The following is a 20347-nucleotide window of genomic DNA, read 5'->3' on the forward strand; positions in this document are numbered from 1 at the left end:
TAAATGTTATTATTAATTAAAATTATAGAAGCACAAGTGAGAGATGTTGATGACAATAGATTTTAATTAATGAAAATATATATGCCTTTAAAAAATAATTGTACTATTACCTGAAATGTTCAAATGTAAAATATTTCATTGATTTATAATGTTATTAATTATAATTTATATAGCTCTGTTCTTGTTTCGTCATGTCTCTCTTTTTATTGTTACTATGTATTGCATTATTTTCATGTTCATATTTAATTTATATTCCTTGTCATCACTTTGTAACTATTTTGTATAATTAGTATATATATATATATATATATATGTATTTTTTTTATTCTTATCAAAAAGATTTTATCGTAATAATCCTTCCCCCCCCCTTCCCCCAACATACATTGCTACTCACCTTCTCCTCGCGAATTCTCCAACGAAGTTCGCGCATTCTACAATCTTCCATTTTTACACCGTCTATCTCCTCTTTCATCATCTCTCGATGATGATCCTCCTTCAATCGCAGTTCATTCTCCCTAGCCTTCAGTAACATCGCGTCAACGAGGCTACGATTTTCTATGATTCTATTCCTCAAATCTCGCACCTCGCACAGCTTCCTCATCATCTGTTTTTCGTAGCGCGACTGATCTAGCACTCGCCTGCCGAGAGCTTCGTCGAAAGACCTATCTTGTTTCCTCAGCAATCCCTCCCAAGCCTCTGTCATCATCGTCGTTTGTATCTTCATCGTGAATGCGTGAGATTTAGCCGCTTTTTCACTGCGCTTCTTCAAGAAGTCGGTATATTTTGCAGCGGTCGCAAGATCCTCGACACTGGGTATATCCAAAATTTTTTTTTCTGGACAACATGTGATCACGCGGTATTTCTTCTTTATCTTGGGAGGTGAATGCTTGCAAGCAAACTCATCCAATATCTCACTCTCCGTCTTTTTCTCGACCGCTAACTCTTTCAAAATGAAATGCTCGAGCGGTTCAATTATTACAGGATATCTCATGAGAGCTTCGAATCGTTGACGTTCTAGTTTGCAGGCTTGCGTAATCGCCCAAAATTTACTCTTGTGCCAGAAAACGGTATCGGCCGCTTCAATTAACGGGTGCGAAAGAGGATGTTCGGGTGGGTGGTAGGATGGTGGCTCTTCAGATACTTTAGAGACGTCGAACCTGCTCGGCATATATTTTCGCTCTTTCTGAAGAGCGATGAAATGCAGTCGATCCTTACCTTCAAGACTCAGGTAAACCTTGTAATAGAGTTGAAGAGCTGCTGCACCTTTACCCTAAAGTATTGTTTATATAAAAATAAATTTAGCCTATGAAAGAGATAAGCAAAATTGATAAAAATTGATAAAAATTTATCTGACTAATAGGAATAATATAGATTAATTTAAAAAATATGATTTCTGATAAAAGTAATGTTTACTTGAAATCGTTTAAAAAGATTGTTGAAAATATTTCATATTTTTTTCTTATATAACAATTTTAATTTTTTAAAATTTATTCTCTCTCTTTTGCGCTCTCTATTTCTTTTCTGCGAACGATACTTTAGAAATCTCGTTGATACATTCATCGCTCAGAGTAACGTTGATGAGCTGCAACCAGATTCGTAGAGTCTTCAGGTTCACCCTGCACAGAGCCGGGTCGTGCGTGCGAAGGATGGTACTTAATTGATTTTTGCTTATTATATCGTAACTGTGCAGGATATGGGCCAACAAGGTGCCGTCTCTGGCGTAATGACCGAACATCTCAGGGGTGAGATCTATTATTATACCCAGCCTCGTACGCAGCCATGCCTTTAGCGTATCGGCCATTGTCGGGAGGTTTCAGCAACTTTGCGAAATTTTCGATGTTTCAAAACTAGAAATTGCGAGAAACGCACATTTCCGACGTTTGCAACGTGGTCGAGACATTGCGACTTGACAATTGCGAGCAATGCGAAATTAGCTCCGTGTATACGATTATACTTGAGAATCGATGGCTGAATTATTTTTTCCGAGAAAACGAAACAACATATTTAATAATACTTGCATATTTGTATTTTTCATATATTTTTCAGATATTTAGGTTTTAAAATTTGATATTTTTGAAATTTTTGCATATTTAAAAATTTTATATTTTTGACAATTTTGTATTTCATTAATTTTATATCTATATATGCGTATTGTTGAGTTTCACATTATTTATGCAATTAATATCAGAGAAATTCTCAAATTTGATGCATATATATGTACACGATGTATTTGATGTATATTTTCGATATTAAAAATTAAAACTTATAAATCATGCATATAAAAAGTGTATATCTTTGTTACTTTGTTGCTTATTTTTTTTATTATTCCGTTATATTCCGCTGCATATACATGTTACAGGTTTATAGGTATAGACGGGTAGAAGAAAATCGTGATTCATCAGCTTTCCTTTATTATAGATTTCAAACCAACAGCAGCGTAGTATTGAGCATTGGTTCGGCTCGCCAAGAAATAATATATGGCTCGATTCCTCTCGCGAAAATCGAGAAATGTGGAATCTCGAAATCGAGATTTCTTGAGACAAATATGCACGCAAAAAAATAGTATCTCGCATTCTGCAGGACGAAAAAGAACACGCACGGGTTTTCCGTATTTTCTTCTTTGCAAAAAAACAGGCAAATCTAAAGAAAGTCATCTCTATGATATTGGATAAATAATTTTAAAAATAAAAGATTATCGAAAAAAAAAACATTTGCATTATTTTCTAGAATATTGGCACACTTTGATTAAGATAAAATTAAATAGGATATAATTAGCCTTTTTGAATTAAATAGAACAATGTGTTTTCAATGCGATTATATCTACATATACATAACTAATTGTAATTTTTTAAATAATTTTTCTGATAAATATATGCAAAAGAGAATATTTTTTTGCCATTCTAGAATATTTTTATAATTATTATATTAACTCTAGTTCCTTCTCTCTCTTTCCTTTTCTCTCTAGAAAAAATTATATATTTCTTTCCTGATTTTTAATTAAATAAATAGATAAAAAAATTAAAAAAGAATTAGCTTTCCAAAATGAAGTTTTATCTATTATTTCCGATCAGTCCGCTTTTTGCAAAATTGTTTCTTCATATTTTATGTATGTGTGTGTATTCTTAGAAAAATTGGAAATAGAAACAGAAACGAAAAAGATACTGGCCGATGTGACGCGACTTGATACATTAATGTATTCGCAAAAAACTAACAATAAGAATTAACGACAATAATTTTTACCAACGAAAAAATTTGTGGCCCGACGTATTGTTATCAAGAAGTTTTAGATTATTGAGACAGTAATTATACTACCGATAATCAGAAAGTAAATATGTCAAAAAATTTTTTTAAACGTATCATAGTCGCGTCGCAATCGGAAAATTTTTGACGAGAATGTTAGACGATATATTTTATTGTTTACTGCATAAAAAAGACATCATAATTATGCACATTTATGATCGTCCGTGAATTTTGTCTATGCGTCTATAAAACTTTTCGTGCTCCAAATCGAAGTTCAATCATCTTCAAAAGTGAGTATAAAAAAATGAAATAGTAGTCTAGAAAGAAATCCTCTTGGAGTAGATTTTTTTTATCGCGCGAGACTCTAACAGACGCAAAAATAAAAAAAGAAACACGATAAAATCTTTGAGATAGTACATAATCCGGTACATAATTCAATAATACAACTAATATAAGTACAAATAACACGACGCGCATTGGATTTATATTCCTTACCGTTTACTCAACAATGTTGTACTCGCTCACATTTTAATTGAACTCATTTCATTCTTATATCAGTGTATATATTCCTCAGTACAATATATAATACAACCATAATGATCGCAATAATAATGGTGATAATTAATAATAATAATTAATAATAATAATAATAATAATAGTAACATAATAAAAATCACCATCGTCTCCACCATCGTCGTCGTCGTTATTATATAATATATTTATAATATTTATACTGTGTGGTGTGTATGTATGCGTGGATCTCATACAATTACATCATCGTATCGCCGCGAATATAAGTATATATAATTACAATTACAATCGTACTTATTAATATTCACAACTTAGTAATAATCGCGTTCGCTACCGCGTTTCGCCTCTTTTTCTTTTTACTAAAAACAATGCGCAATTATTGTGTTTGCCCCGTTCTGCGGTTCGTCCATCGTTCATGATCATCAATTATTATTCATTATTATTGTTGTGGCTTAATTGTATGTACAGAAGAGGTATATATATTCAATAATATTAATTAGTATTAATATTTATAATAATTTAAGTTTACGTTCGTTCTCTCTCTCTCTCTCTCTCTCTCTTTCTCTCTTCTCACACACGCATGGCTATTGTGTATGTGTGTATATGTGTAGTTATCGGTTATTTATAAAAAAAGATAAGATTCGCTTTGGCCATTTTTTTTCTTTCTTCCATGCTTTTTTCCCCATTATTCTTTAGTATAAAATCCAAGAGTATTTTTAAGAGGTTTACCCCAAACGGCTATCTCAGACAGAAAAAATTCTCCGGTGAGCTTTTGTTAAGAGAGTTGCTCTGTCATATAAGACCGCAGGAAGCAAAAAATTATTATATCGAGGAGTGAAAATCTCAAACAAGTTTCTAGTGAAGCTCACTTTCGCGTTCAAAGTTTGTAAGAGAGTTTTATCGTGTCGAAAATCAGAGTAAAACTGCCACACTTGAAGAATAAAACTCTTGAGAGTACACTTGGATTCTTGATAAACATTCATCGCTATAAAAACAAGCTCTTATCTGCCGAATCATTGATGTCCCGATAAACGATAGACGTCGGATGAATCCCAATCCAGGGATTTCTAGATCAATTAGCTCGCGCGATTTATTTTTATAGGCAATTTGTCAACTTCGGAATTTCGACGAGAATAAGACCAAAATTGAGAAAAAAAATTCAAAAGAGGATTATACTGATTAAAAAAATGTAAGATGTATTATTGCTCTGATGATTGGTCCCTTTCTCCTGACAGGAGAAAACGACTGGGAGCACGCTGGTAGCGTATCATTGGTGTCTCCATAAATCATTCGAGAATCAACGATCGATTGATTTTTATTGTGGAGTTCGATTTCTGATGCTGATAAAATTATAATCGAGAACACGTCGATTAATGTCTTTATGTTTGGAATCGAAGAACATTTACTAGATATAGACTACAGCAGAATTTAATCAAAATAAAACAGAAAAAAATTTATAATCAAAATTATAAAACTTGGGAATTCCAGAACATCCCATATGGCATTGAAAGTCGAACTCATCGAAGTCACATCGATCGATTTCAATTCGCCCTTTTATTCGCATGAATCAAATTGTCCTCAGAGATCGAATGCTTCTTCTTTTTATGTCACTTATGTCGATGGCTTAGGGATCTTGCTGTAAACATTACGTCATTTGTATATATCTTTTTTATGTAAATGTTGTGTGTGTGTGTGTGTGTGTTTGTGTTCTTTTTCTCTCTTTCTCTCGCTCTCTTGCTTGTGTATTAAGAACTAACTTTCTTTAAACTAAGACATCGCCTATGCATGATGTCTATCTCACCGCTAAGATTAGCAACATGGACATTATTATTTTGTTTCTTTTCATTAATCTTTTTCTCTGCCTTTTCCCCCCCTCCCATTTTATCCTCTGCCCATCCTACCTCCGCTCGATTCGTTCAAAATATTGTGTTTTTGTTATATATTATTTGCCTCTTTTATAACGTATTAAAAAAAATTATTATTTATGTCATTCTGTCTCTTTCTCTCTCTTTCTTGTTTTTAAGTGATTTATTAATTAGTTCTTATCGTCATTCTTATGGTATTTTAGCCATTGTGTCTCTCTTAACCGGATTATTTCTTCCTTTTCTCATTTATATTCTAGAGTTTTATGTATATGTATAAGGTAGGGTCGATTTTCCCTGGTTTCGGAAGCGATTAGCGGCTGCCAGGACGTCGCCGGGATCACTATGATTCGATCCTGCTCGTGAACGCGCAACACGGTATGCAAGGCTAAACTGCGAGAAGCGATAAAAATCGAAAATAAAACCGTAAAACAAAGAATTAAAAAAAAATATGTAAAAAATAAAAAGTATCTTTTACAAAAGAGCTTAAAGAATAAAAGAGAAAATCCAAAGAGTTATGGAGGATAAAATTAGATGAGTATTCTTACTATTGTCATAGATTATATATACATTTAATAAATTAATTACATATAATAACTATTAAGAACAGAGGATTAATTCTAAACATCATAAGATATTAATTCTTAATATCTTAATATTTCATCGTTCTCGCATCGAGAAATCGTTTATTGCTTATCAGATTGATTAATATTTAATTTTCGAAGACATCATTTTAATAGAGCGATAATTAAAAGCTTCGCTTTTCAATCGTTTCACGTTTAATATGACGTGTTTAGGAAACACACAGGAAAAACGCCGCTCGATATCGTCAAAAAAAAATATTAAAATCTCTTTATCATTAAAATAACGTCCTTATCCATCTTTCGTCTACCTTTATGTCTTATTCTTATCTCTCATCATCTTTCAGCCTCGGGTCACTTAATCAATGTAGCTTTTCTGTCAAAGGCACATAGCTGAAAGGTACCTGCTAGTTTCTATAATCGTTTTTCTCTGCTCGACGATCGCACTGACTATTTTTTTTTCTTTCCTTTTCATCACCGATATTGCGCGTTCCGAGCACGTTCGCTGAATTGTAACAATCGTCGTATACAATCATGTTCTACGTATTGAAGAGAGTGGGTTAAGACAAGTTTCGCCGATTTTGCGATCGATTATCTAAAAAAATGCGTCGAAAATTCGTCGCATTTACGAGATATATTATATCAGGCGCGGATCCTACTTTTTTCATCCTATCTACGCGAAATCTGCGATTAATATCGCGTTTAATTCTTTATTTTTTTTTTATTGATATTTTTTCCTATTTATTATATTATCGTTACCGTTAACTTTACTCATTATATCGTTATTCACTACCGTTTATTATCCTTGCTACTACGTTTGCTGCTTTAACTATGGAAACGAGAAGAACGTAGTACGAGCTGCCACAACTACGGTATTGTACGTACGTGTATCTTTGTGTGTGTGCGTGTATGCGTGTTTTATGTGTTTGTTCTAGGTGTTGTTCTAGGTGTGTACATACACACAATATTCATCGAGGATAATGTCCTCCGGTGTGATCCGGGCCGCGCTTCCCCCCTGTTCGCTTCGATAAAATATTTCCGAAACCGGGCAAATATACATATAATTATCAATTCATTCTTTCGTTCTTTCTTTCTTTCTCTCTCTCTCTCTCTCGCTCACTCGCTTTCACTCTCTCTCTCTCTCTCTCTTTCTTTCTTTCTTACGGCGTATATCCAAAAATCTTTAGAAATTCTGAAATATGGTAAGAATAGGTACAAATACTGTGGGGAGATTATCGCAGTGAATATTACAAAATTCTCAATTCTTTTCTCTCTTTCTTTTTCTCCCATATTTTGAGACGGGAAAAAAATGTCGCAAGCGATTCAGCGATTCTCAAAGTGATTTAAAAGATTGTGCTGGCTCACAGAAGGAGCTGGACGAAATTTCATCAGGAATCACGATTTATCGAGTTTTCCTTCAGCGCGCTTACTATGCGAAGAAAAAGGCTTTTGCAGCTCGGAAATGGAAAAATAGTTGTATTTCTTTCTTTCTTTTTTTTTTCTCTCATTTTTCATTCTCACTTTCAACCGCCCTCTTGAAATAGCTACAACTTTTTTCTGGGTTCTTTTTCTATCTTTTTTTTTCTCTTGATTTTCGCTTAAGTTCAATGAGAGTTACCCTGTGAGTACACGCACAAAGGGTCGCAGAAATTACCCCATGTGCAATGTCCAAGAAATATTATCTGGGTAGGCTTTTAACTGCTAAGTGTATCGTCCGCTGATTAAATATAATTGACTTTACTTAATGTGTAGTGGTGATGATTATCGCGCATAAATATAATTTAAAAATATCACAAAAAAATTTAGCGAACAATTATGCATTGAAATGTCATTCCAAAAAAAAATATTAGTAAGAAAGGCCAAAATATTATTCTACGTCCTAATACTCAAAATCATATGAAATATGTTCAAAACTTTTGTTATTTCAAAATATCTTGCATAATAAATTAGAGACAAATATAATTCTTTTTAAACATTAAAAAATTTTTAATTTATTTAATTTCAAAGTTTTGCGTCTAATATTCAATTTTAAAAATTAGAGATATAATTTAAGAATAATTCTTTTAATTAACTTATTTTTAGAGGATTTTCTAGAATGCTGAGAGGATGTTGCGTTCGCTTAATCTTAGTCGTGTTTATTACTTTCGATAAAATGTTATTGCAAAATACACAATCTGTAAATATACAGCGAATTATGCGCGGAAGATAAAAAAATAGTATGGCGAAAGAGTGCCAAAAATGTTTTAGTGTCATGTTTTTAATTTCATAATGGAAAAGGCTTATTCGTGATATAGGACATGCATACACAGTATAAATATGCGAAAAAAATGCATTGGATGAAAGGGACGTTCGTCAAATTTACAGAGCGACGGTAACTAGTTGAATTTGTAAAGATTTTTGGGCGCACTACTCTTCGCTTCCGTACACGCGCAAAAATGAAACTGCTTATTTGTAGCTCATACTTTATAATTTTTACCGTATGTGTGCGATACAATTACGTGTAATTAGCAGTATCATTATTAGATTTTTTATTATAATTAGTGTTACAAAAGCTTGATTATATTTGGATCGGACTGTAGCAATATATTCACATAACTATCATCGTGGAAAATAAAAATTTAACGTTTACATTATACAATTATTCTTCATCACCATTTCGTCGATTCGGTATTTATTTGTAGATTCTCCTCTTCGAGTTGCGTAATAAATACAATTATTTCATATAATAATCATCATAATCATCAGTATGATCGGCTCTCTCAACCCGGTTTTTCCTCGTCCATTATTATATGACAGTCGTTTTACATTCTCTTGTCAAATATTTCCCCCCTTTATATATATATATATATATATATATATATATATATATATACTATATTCCCCTATATGTATAGTATGAATCACACACACGATCTAATAAAAAGAATAAAAATTCAATAAACGCTTTTTTTTGCTTCACGTCTTCGCAAAACAAACTAAGCGAAAATCATCTCCTTTCGCCGTTTCCAATGATCAATTCTATTTTTATTTTATCAATTATTGCGTCAATTTAACAATCAATTTCCGTCGATTCTTTTGTCGATTGCAAAATAGTAAGCACCGTGAGTTCATCGCGCGACACGTTGTACGCGAGATTGCACGAGAAGAGAGTAGTATCATCTAGTATCGGTACTACTCGTCTAAAAAGTATAATTGATAACTGCAAGATCGCAGAGTCTCTGATACTGTTTTACGAAAATCGATCGTTGTGAGACATTGCATTACCTTTTGCAATTCTCTCTCTCTCTCTCTCTCTTCTTCCTTCTCTCTGTCATATCGCTAAAAGTAATCGTTAATTCTTTACGACTACAAAATTACAAATATGAAATATAAATCGCGTATCTACTGGCACTGATAACGATCGAGACGAAAGCACACAGAGCGGAAATGCGAAATATCCAAACGAAAAGTACACGCTTACGAAAAATCGATATCGCGCGAGATCGTGCGGACATTCTCGTTCAGCACTCTAAAATTCACAATAATTATTATTATTATGTACAAAATTCTACTTCTTTCTCTCTCTTTCTCGTCGATAGCATCTTCTTTAACGATCGGTTCGAGACTCGTTTCTGCATAGTTTGTCCTATTTCTTTTGCATTTTATACGCCTCATTGCATTGCGTGGCATGCAAATTGTACGGAATAATCTCGTACAAATTAAATTAACAAATATCGCAACTTAACAAAATCCCAGGGATTAGTCTCATTCTGATGATCACCCGCTACTTCCGCGACAGGATTATCGAGCGACTATAAGCTTTGTATAAATTTTCCCTTATTTCCTTATATGATATCTTTGCATCCCGTACACCGAAAGAGCATAAAATAGTTAAAGTTATAATGATACATTGTTCAGAATCGTGTTCCCGTACGTGCTTAACAATGGTACGAAAAATATATAAGTATATAATTGTTCGCGCGCAAACGATAAACACGCTCGATCGATTCTTTCGGAAGTCGCAGCGGGCAATCAATCGATCACTTGATTCGCCCGATTTCTTTTTTTAAATTAAAAAAATGATTCAGCCTCCGATAATTTTAAAAAACCTTACAAACTGTATCACATAGGAACGACATTTATATATCATCTTCTTTCCGCGTCGACTTTATTGCTATAAAATACACGACAAATGTCCAAAATTGCGGGACGACTATCAAAGTTTGAAACAGTTCGACGTACGCTTGTAGAGCGCAGGGACCTCTCGTACTAAAAGGAAAGTCAAGTGGACGCGGCATCGGAAATAGAAATATCGTACACAATTGTGAAACAAAGATTTAAGGATTCCTTAAGAAGGTTCTCGGAGAGTTCGTGTCGATTAAAGAGATAAGTGAATTGAGGAAAAAAGAGAAGAGGCTCATCCAACAACCCAAGCTGGCAGTTGAAGAGACGACAATGCGCGACGCGGTAACTTCTTCGCCCAAACAGTTCCATCGCTTCTTCTCTTCTTTTCTCCGAGAAACCTTGTCTTCTGATCTTGACTCGTGTCCCATGATCCTTCCCGGCTTCCATAACTTTTGTAAAGTGCAACAAAAGTGATGAGGATGTTTCAGATATTCGGTGCTTGTCTCTCGAAGATAATGATCGTGAATCTCGTTTACTGGATAAGGGATACATAATCAGATCGTTTCAGAGAAGAAAAGATCGAGCGGGGGAATCGTTAATAGATCATCTTCAAAACTAGCTTCATTGATCATCACGCGTATTACCCGAAGACTCTAATTTGCCTTTCTGCTCGACAGAATAAGCTTCTCTCTTTACCATCTTTGCCAACTGCTTTTTATTCGGTCGCATTTTTTGTCTTTCCGAAGGAAAATTCAGAGGGAGATCAATTCGTGGACATCAGTTCATCTTCTTTCTTTTTTTCTCCGATTTCCTCTTTTTTTTCTCACTACGTCGCTCCAGCTGCGTCATCCACGCGGTAAGTCAGACTATTCGGATGCTTTCTTGCAGGATTCCGCGAAAATGGATCCGCGCATGAGCTGCTGCCTCGCGATATCTACCGACTTCCAGCGCTCTCTGACGATTGGGCGACCGCCGCGGGATTGTGACTTGTCTCGTATTCCATCACTTCCTGGTAGATCAGCTCTTTCCACTGATCCACTGTATGTTCTCTCTCATCTACACTATGGTCGTATGGACCTGGTGCAGGCTGTAAAATAAATCAGAGTTTTGTGAATAATGTTAATATAATTTTGTAAATAAAGTTAACAATCAATTCTTTGACAAGTTTCCTTAAGAAATAAAAAGATGGCAAATATTTTCTTACAAAGGAATATCTTTAACGTGAAGAATCTCTATTTTATAATCCATAATATCAAGATTTTTTATCGTCACATATAAAAATATGATTATTCGCTATTTTAGAGGATATACTTTTTGAAAATGCATTTGCGCTCGCTTCGAAATGAAGAAAAGGAGAAGATTTTAACACGCTTTCTCGAATTAAATTAGTGAGCACGGTAAATCGGATGATTTCCCGTAGAAGACTGTCCGATTAGTCGGCTTATTCACGCGATCAATCGATAAAGCCTACTTACGGCATTGACTTCTCCCTCGTCGTACCAGACGTTTATGTAATTGTGCAGCAACGCCTCGTCCACGGAAATGCGTCGCTCTGGATCGATCACGAGCATGCGCGACAATAGATCTCTGGCTTGGCTCGCTGGAAGAGGAAGTAAACATTGTAAAGAAAAGAACGAGAGAAGGCAAGGTACCGGCGAACGGAATACGAGATCCTCTCGTCCGAGCGTCGGAATGCACGCGTTCCGCGATCGATTCTGCTACGCGGACATCGACTTGCTGACCCACTCACCTTTTAATCTATTATGCTCCGAGGAATCCGAAGGAAAAAGGACGTCCGGGAATAGCCTCTCGAAAGGATAGCCTGGATACCGCGGCCTGTTCTCCACGTAATTCCTGACAGTCGGTTGCAGTCGTTGCATGAACTCCTGCGCCGGAGTACCAAGTTGCTCTGCAAATAAAAGATTATGGAAAAATCAAATTCGAGAACGAAAAAGTATAGTATTGATAATGTCATAAGCTGACAAAGCTGATAAAAATTGTAATATAAAATTATATATATATATATATATATATATATATATATATATATATAAAATTATATATTAATTATATAATTACCATAAAAAAGTATCAGTCTTACCAATTATTTTATTCCACTGATCGATGTGATCTGTGCCTGGGAAGAGAACACCACCGCGTATCATCTCGCCCATAATGCATCCCACCGACCAGATATCCACGTTTTCCTTATAACCCATGCCTAGAATCACCTGAGGAAGAAAATAGACATTCCGAATGAGCGAGGAAGTCGAACCGGAAATTGGCGACATGAAAAATTACATCTCGCGAGAGAAATTTGGCTCACCTCTGGTGCTCGATAATACCGCGTTACGACATAAGGTGTCATCATGAATGTGGTGCCGGCGGTCCTCGCCAAGCCGAAGTCGAGAATCTTTAGCGTACAGTCGGACTTTACGACGATGTTGCTTGGCTTTAGATCCTACGCGGGAAACAAAATCGAATTTTAGAGATTTATCTTAAGAAAATTATTAGGAAAAAAAAATGTTTAAACTATATAATTTTTTTGTGTGAAAATGATATAAATCAGAAGAATAACCATCGCAAAATATTAGCGAGTTAATTGCATTAACGTTACATCTGAATTTTAATTTTTAGCACGCAATTACGCGCTAGTTTCATGATCACTGTATTTTTAATGAGGAACGCGACGCCGGTTTAGTTATTCTATTATACGTGCGGAAGAGGAGCGGAAAATTATCAAAACAATGGTTATTATTTCTTTTGCCGCGAAACAACAACAATAACAAAGATATAATATGCAGAAATAGCCGTCGCAAATGAATCTCGTTACGGTGAATTAAGTGGCTCCGGCCGTTATGCAATTTTTATCTTTGGGGTGCAACGCGCGAACATACCCTATGAATGATGCCGGCAGAGTGCAAGTGCTTGATGCCGCACAACATCTGGTAGAGAAGATACGACATACGCTCGTGATCCAGATCCATCTGGATCACCTGGCACAGATTCGCATCCATGAGCTCCATCACCAGGTACACGTCTTGAAACTCGTCCAGCGACCGTTGCGGTGTGAACGCGTTCAAGAGACCGATTATCTGCGAGGTGACAAGTCGTAAATTGAGAAGTCGGATGCAATAACGGCGTGCGAGTCAATTTCGCTTTCGAAATCATCGGATTATATACCAAGTCTGAATATTATGAATGACTGCAAGTAAAATTTATCCTCTCCTTCTTTCCTTTCAATTTACGTAATCGGATTTCAATTATTATTGCATTCTCTTAGATTATACTTTTGATATCGAATAAAATGATCGAAACTGGATAGCAGTTAATTCGATTAAAAAATTTGATTAATGTCTGAATTTACTTTAAATTTCCAATTTCCGCAAATCTTGAATTGTAATTTAATTAGCACATATGTCATTCCCGGAAATAAAGTGGATCAAAATTATAATCAAATAAGATGGGGAAAAAGCTAATAGCTAAGCGCTGCTTGTATAATGGATATATATATATATATATATAAAATTTTTTAAACTTATGTACATATAATAATAAAAAAAAAAAATAGACAATAATTTTGTATAATAATATAATTAAAAAAATAATTATATATTCTTCTCGCGTGAAACGTGTTAAATTTAGCATTAAAGCTTTAACACTTAAATAATTTAATATTATAAATGTATAGATTTTATTGCGACTTTTTCATTGCATATACACAACAAATAACATGTGGTGTATGCGTATCCAAGGCCAATAATATACGTTACGCAACAAAACGAGGTTGAGATGATGAAACTTACATTTTTGTGATTGACCAGCTTCATCAGTTTAAACTCTCTGTAGGCCCTTTTCGCATGTGTCACGTTTTGAAAAGGTCTGGACAGCTTTTTAATCGCCACATTTTGCGCAGTGACGGTGTCGTACGCCGCGCTGCAACAGAAATGCAAAAGATCAATTATGCACCTGTTCAATTTAAGCCTCTCCAGAAAAATTATCAAATTAAAATAAATAATTTAACGCTAAATATTATTTAAGCGCGATAAAAAACTTGTTTGCATTTAAATATATTTTATTTTTGATTCTAATAAAAATTATATACCGCGTGTCTACGTATAACAATCCTGTTTATCTCACAAGATTTTTTTTTATTTAATCAAATAAGGTGTAACATTAATCTGTAATATTAACAGAGTACATTTTGTTAAAAAAAAAAAAAATAAAAATTTGCAAGATATATAATAAATCTTTTTAATTCAGAAAAGATAATTGATAAAATAGGCGATCTTATTATCCAAAGAAAACTACATGCCAAATTCTCAACATTAACTACAATAAATTTAACACACATACATAAGCGTGCTGTTTGATATGCAATAAAATTAGCTATTAAAATGTCAACGAGAGAGACAGAAAAATGGGCACACCAGCAGCATAAAGACGCATTGTGTGGACCATGGATTTTACTCACCAGACAATACCCTGAGCGCCGACGCCACGCGGTACAACGTCAACGTACCTCTCGGGTATGCAAAGCTCCGTGTCGCCAAAAACGTGACGACGATAGCCGCTTCGAATGTTGCTCGATTCCATCGCGTTCGTCGCCATCGCATTACCTCTTTAAAGGCGACTCTTTCAGCTCGGCTCTCTTTCTCTTTCTCTCTCTCTCTCTCTTTCTCTCTTTCGCAAAGTTCAGACACCCTCTGCTTCTCGTGGCGATTCTCGTATCTTAACTAGGTAGTGTATATCGTCGCTCTAGCTACCAAATCAACGACACAAGAACTACAAGGAACGAAAACAATCAAGTCGAGTGGCGACGGAGAAAATTTATCGTTGTCAGGTTTCTCTCAACGATATTCGCGTCACAGAAGATTTTCAGCGATTATATGGCGTTAAATGCGGTTATCAGCACGTAATGAAATCCATTAATCTTTTCGTTAATATCGCACGATTTAGCAAAGGAGAGAAAGAAAAATGGATTATTGACTGTTAAATTGAACAATTGCTTTAAAAATTCGCATGCATCTATTTCCTTTCTGTTCTCAACGATTTATTTTTTGACCGGTATTAAAAATATCCTTTTAGAAATTTATTTATTTCACCGCGTAAATCGATGAGTTAAAATACATCTGTGGCGCTACATCACGAATTTGATGATTTATTGCGAAAATGCAAGCTTGTCAAGGGATATTAAATTACATTTTGCGCCTCGCGCTGCAAAACGAATCGCGTTTCGCGAAACGTAATTTTTCTCCGTCGATTATCGCAATAACATCACCGACACTGGTCTCAAAGGACAAACAAGCGTGATGTGTAACTCTTGGAACGAACTCGAGTTTTAGGCTCGTCGTTCTACCTGGCAATCCTTCAAAGATGCTCTCTTTCTACCACGCAAAAGCTTTCCCTTTGAGAACCGCGTCGCACGAAATCGTGCTTGATTGTCGGAACCATCCGTACACAGTTTAACGTGTTTTTTCTGAGCGTGTGCGGTACACTTCTGCGAAATTTTCTCGCGTAGCGTCAATGTCAATTGTGAGCCAATCCATGATACGAGAGAATTGGTGGATGGATCCAAGAACCATGCAAGGACAAATAAATCGGCAATCAAAAAGTAAAATCATAATCGATAAGCAGATATGTAGTTGCAATATAGCTGAAATATTTTGTGCAATAAAGATTTATAGTTATTACATATATTATATTCAATAAAATTTAATATATTTTGTTAGAAAAAATAAAAACTTCATTGTCGAATGCATTAAGAGAATCAAAATAGACGTTTATCGAGCCACGAGTATATCTTTCTGATAAGAAGTTATGTGCAATAATTTTTTATAAACTTTAATATATTTTTAAAAAACTTAATATATCAAATATTAAAATAATTCATTAATTCCTTTAAAGTTATTATGCACATTATTTTCTGTGTTATGTGTTAGATTGCCGCAAAAATTTTATGGGTCAAAAATACCTTGCAGTTGCAGCTCGTTAAGCGAATACGATTGAACGGGTTCAATTATTAATCGGAGCAATCATTAATTAAACCGAAAAAATAATGAACGGCACAAAAAAATGCTGGAGAAAATAAGGCATGCGGATCTTATGTCGAATCGTAAGCATGGATTTGCCACGAATGGCAGAACATTTCCTTTCGCCCTACCTTTCATAATGTCCTTTTGCTATTAAGATCATTTCCTCGCGAAAGAAATCGTATTCGACGGTTAAACATGATCAAACAAGCTAAGAGTTTTCTCAAACGCTTCTATGTGTTTACCTAAGATCCACTAGGTACACCCAAAAAGATTTCAAGAAATTCTTTCTCTCCGTGAAATTCTGTGATTTTAAAGTGATGTATATATCTCTTTTAAAATAAATTTAATATCACAAATTATAAATACATTTAAAATTACGACACTTTAAATTAATAGAATTTATTTTTAAAAGCTTAATATTGAAGAAGTTTAAGTAAAATGAAGGAATAGTGTCTGGTATAACGGTATTTTGACTTTCTCGAAAAAATTGCGTTAAATTGTCTTCAAGTACGAAAATATATTATTAGAATTATAAAAAATTTTTTAAAACTTGGAGATACATATATATATATATATATATATATATATATATATATATATATATATATATATATATATATATATATATATAAATATTTATATATAAACATACTTTCTAGTAAATCACAGGAAAATATATGAATTTATAAACAAATTTTTTTTTCTTTCTCTATACGCGAAATAGCTTTAAAATTTATTCTTCCCAACAATAAAATCTTTCCTGCGTGAAATAAACTTAATGTCCGGAAAACACTGCCAATTCAAAATATTCTTCAGCGGTATTTTACACAGCATTATCTTAGTTCTAGAAGAGAGAGAACATCAAAAAGGACATCTTTTATATAATTGCCAATTTCAATAAATATAATACAAAATGCATAATATAAAATTCTTCTTAACAACTGACATTTTATGAACTAAGATATTTCTCTTTTTATATTTCATGACAAGATAATGAAATTTTTAATATCAGCAAGAAAATTTCTCCCTTGCGGAGTATCCTTCATAACAATAGGATTAACGCACAAATTCCGCTGTGTATAATATCCGATCGTCGTTGGTCGATTTCCTAGCGCATCCTGACCTATCTTCCGTGCACACAGGATCGACCAATCTTTCTCTAAAGCAGCTGGCTTTTCGAGGGACGAGACGATGTGAAGCGAAACGCCTCGCATGTTGCCCGTAATGGACCACGCCACGGTAGAGAATTTTATCGAAAACCGATATCCGCATTCCCTTCGACTATTCGTTCGTCCGTTCATTCGACTTACCTGCATGACTATGGTGTATTGTTCGAGATTGCGCTTTCTCGGATAATGCAGTATTTCAATTTCTACCGAGAACGTCGAAAGGGGAGACACGTGCGAGACGCCGAGGGGAACGGTGGAACGATCACATGGATTTTCTCATTTACGATCCTGCACGATACTGTTCGCCGTGAATTTCAACAATTTCCGAATTTGATCTAACACAGACTACCACGCTAATAGTTAATAATTAAAGCGAAGGATGGAAACTAAGCCGGAAATTGGCGCTCATTCGTGAAATAGTCGAATCTATTCGAACGGCAAATTAAGGGGACTACTGTATAATAATAGTTTATCATATTTTCGCAAAACCATCAGTTATTTCGCGAAAATCTATCAAAGTCAAGAAATCAAAATTTAAAAACAATTTTCTCAAGTTCTTAAGAGAGAATGAATCATAAGAGTTTTATTGTTGTGTTATATTTTTTAATTTTTTAAATTTAATTTACTTTGTTGAAAAAAATTTTTTTATTTTATTTAAAAAAAAAATATGATAATTATTGTTAATAAAAATATAGAGCACAGAATTCCTCAATTTTATAATCTACTTTAATGCTAAGTTTTATCTTTGAAAAACTGAAAAAGAATGACAATATTTTGTATTTGATTAACAATATCACGAAAAATAAATTACTTATATGCTCAACGTTTCAAGAATATAATTAAAAAATCGTAATAAAAAGGCAAAAAAAAAATACTGTAATTATATATTCGTCTATTAACGAGAAACTAGCAGCATTGAATAATTCGCTTCGAGATCGAGATCTGAAGATCGAATTTCGAAAGCACAATGACGAAGACGAGGACAGAGAATGTCGTAAAATTGTCGTCGAAGACGATTTTTCCAACATCATGTCGCAAGCTTACAAGGAAGGGGCGTTTCGCCTCTTGTCGTCGTCGTCCTTGCGCATACTCTTGCAAAATTCCGACATTCCCCTTCGTTCTGAATCGAATTGCCCGATTTACCTCGACTCCCCCGGATTCATCCGCACGGCGATATCTCTCGTTGCTCTTTTACGAAAGAAGAGCGCGGATGAGAAATCGTGGTAAACCCTCATACCTCTCGAAATATATATTGTAGCGATACAAAGTTCAGCCGACTTCGAATTCACCTCGAAACTCGCGTCTGATAGATGCCCCTATTATTGTCAGTGTATGGGTATAAGTAACTTGAATAAAGGTGGATGAGGATTGACATTATTTCGCGAGACGAATAAGACAAGATATATTGAAATTAAACGCAATGCCATTTACATTGCATATACCGGTAAAATAAATATAATTCAGTATCAGACATTATATAAAAAATATTGTGAAATTCTGTTTGTAAACGCTGTAAATTTCCTTCAACTTTCAATTCTTTATCATTACGTTATTAAGCGTTTAATCATCTTTATAAATATTTTATTATATATTTAAATATTTGGTTCTTAATTTTGATTTTAATTATTGACTTTATCATTATAAAGATCTTTATTCCGCGCGAACAATTATAACGCTAGAAACCTGAAGGAAAGGAAATTAATTTATCGCTTGATGCCTCGAATCTGCTCGTGTCTCTCCTTAAGTCTCCACATATATAATAGATCAAGATTGCACAAAAGACTGACGTCATCAAATTATACTGCTAATGAAACACCTACCAAACTATTCCCTGCGCGCCCGATCCGATAGGCTTGAGATTCTGATAGCGCTTCAGGATAGTGAACTTGGTGTCCCCGACCTCAACCGTGTAGAACATGGCGGATAGCCGGGTTGTCATGTCAGGCCCCAGGTAAGGCATGCGCCTCGGTGTTCGTCTCTCCTGCTGCTGCTGCGGCTGCTGATGCTGCTGCTGCTGCTGCTGCTGCTGCACCTGTGCCACCACCTGCACCCCGTCCACCCCGCTGGAGCACTCTTGGTGCACTCGACGGGGACTTACGCTCTTAGCCACTTTGGACGTGAGATTATTAGTGCATCCACGGAATAAATGATAATGATAATATAGGCGAGGTATATACGATCGCGTCTGTCACCGTCACGCTGCACCTGCACCTGCAAGTGTCAGGCAGGCCACGCCTCAACAAGCTGCTCGATGAGTCCTCACGTGACCCAGAATTGTCTGTAACAAAAAAAATCGAGGCGAGAGTTCGCATAAATTCGAATTATGGACAGCTATTATTTTTAACCGTCAATTTCATTGCTATCTCGTTCATTATTTATCATAGCTGTTACGACTGTTTTAGCTAAAAATTATTAACGAGCCTTCGATATCAAAATGCAAGTTGATAACATGCCAAAAAAGCTATTAAGATGGATTAAAATAACACAATTGCCATCTGTATTAATTTGATTAAAATTTATTGTAATAATTTCTTGGCATATATAATAATGTATATATAATAATAACTTTGATTATATAAGAATCATATAATATAAAATATCAAAGGAAGAAATAGAGAGAAAAAGCTCAGGACATGTGACATGTGATATTTTATGTGCAACGATCTAATAATAATTTCGTTCAAGGACGCGACTGAGAAATGCATGCGATATTTGTAGCACGGATAATCGAAACCATATCATTTACATGCGCTCATTCGACGTCACGCGAATCCGCACGTGGCTGAGTTATGCGTATATAAACAGGCATTCATCAATGTCAAAAG

At 34.7% G+C, this 20347-nt stretch overlaps 2 protein-coding genes across 13 annotated transcripts in view; both read right to left on the minus strand.

The window, feature by feature from the left end:
• LOC126848717 (sperm flagellar protein 2-like) overlaps window positions 1-1801 on the minus strand; it is a 65376-nt gene extending 63575 nt beyond the window's left edge. The window contains exons 1-2 of the mRNA XM_050590265.1: window positions 1535-1801; window positions 395-1270 (exon numbers count right to left, since the gene is read on the minus strand). Coding sequence (XP_050446222.1) covers window positions 395-1270; window positions 1535-1801 — 1143 coding nt within the window. The remainder of the gene's footprint in view (window positions 1-394; window positions 1271-1534) is intronic.
• A 1595-nt stretch (window positions 1802-3396) lies between these two features.
• The window catches only part of LOC126858941 (stress-activated protein kinase JNK), a 141532-nt gene continuing 124581 nt past the window's right edge, over window positions 3397-20347 (minus strand). For 9 of the 12 annotated variants that reach the window (XM_050609759.1, XM_050609732.1, XM_050609741.1 and 6 more), the window contains 8 exons: window positions 19343-19800; window positions 14125-14254; window positions 13216-13413; window positions 12645-12779; window positions 12420-12549; window positions 12069-12227; window positions 11794-11918; window positions 3397-11405 (listed from right to left, as the gene is read on the minus strand). In XM_050609759.1, the coding sequence (XP_050465716.1) occupies window positions 11253-11405; window positions 11794-11918; window positions 12069-12227; window positions 12420-12549; window positions 12645-12779; window positions 13216-13413; window positions 14125-14254; window positions 19343-19482 (1170 nt within the window). In that variant the 5' untranslated portion in view covers window positions 19483-19800 and the 3' untranslated portion in view covers window positions 3397-11252. Of the gene's footprint in view, window positions 11406-11793; window positions 11919-12068; window positions 12228-12419; window positions 12550-12644; window positions 12780-13215; window positions 13414-14124; window positions 14255-14792; window positions 15104-19342; window positions 19801-20347 lie in introns of those variants that run through there. The other 3 variants (XM_050609776.1, XM_050609768.1, XM_050609787.1) reach the window with 3 other exon arrangements.

Source organism: Cataglyphis hispanica, chromosome 1 (genome assembly GCF_021464435.1).
Source record: "Cataglyphis hispanica isolate Lineage 1 chromosome 1, ULB_Chis1_1.0, whole genome shotgun sequence".
Lineage (NCBI taxonomy): Eukaryota > Metazoa > Arthropoda > Insecta > Hymenoptera > Formicidae > Cataglyphis > Cataglyphis hispanica.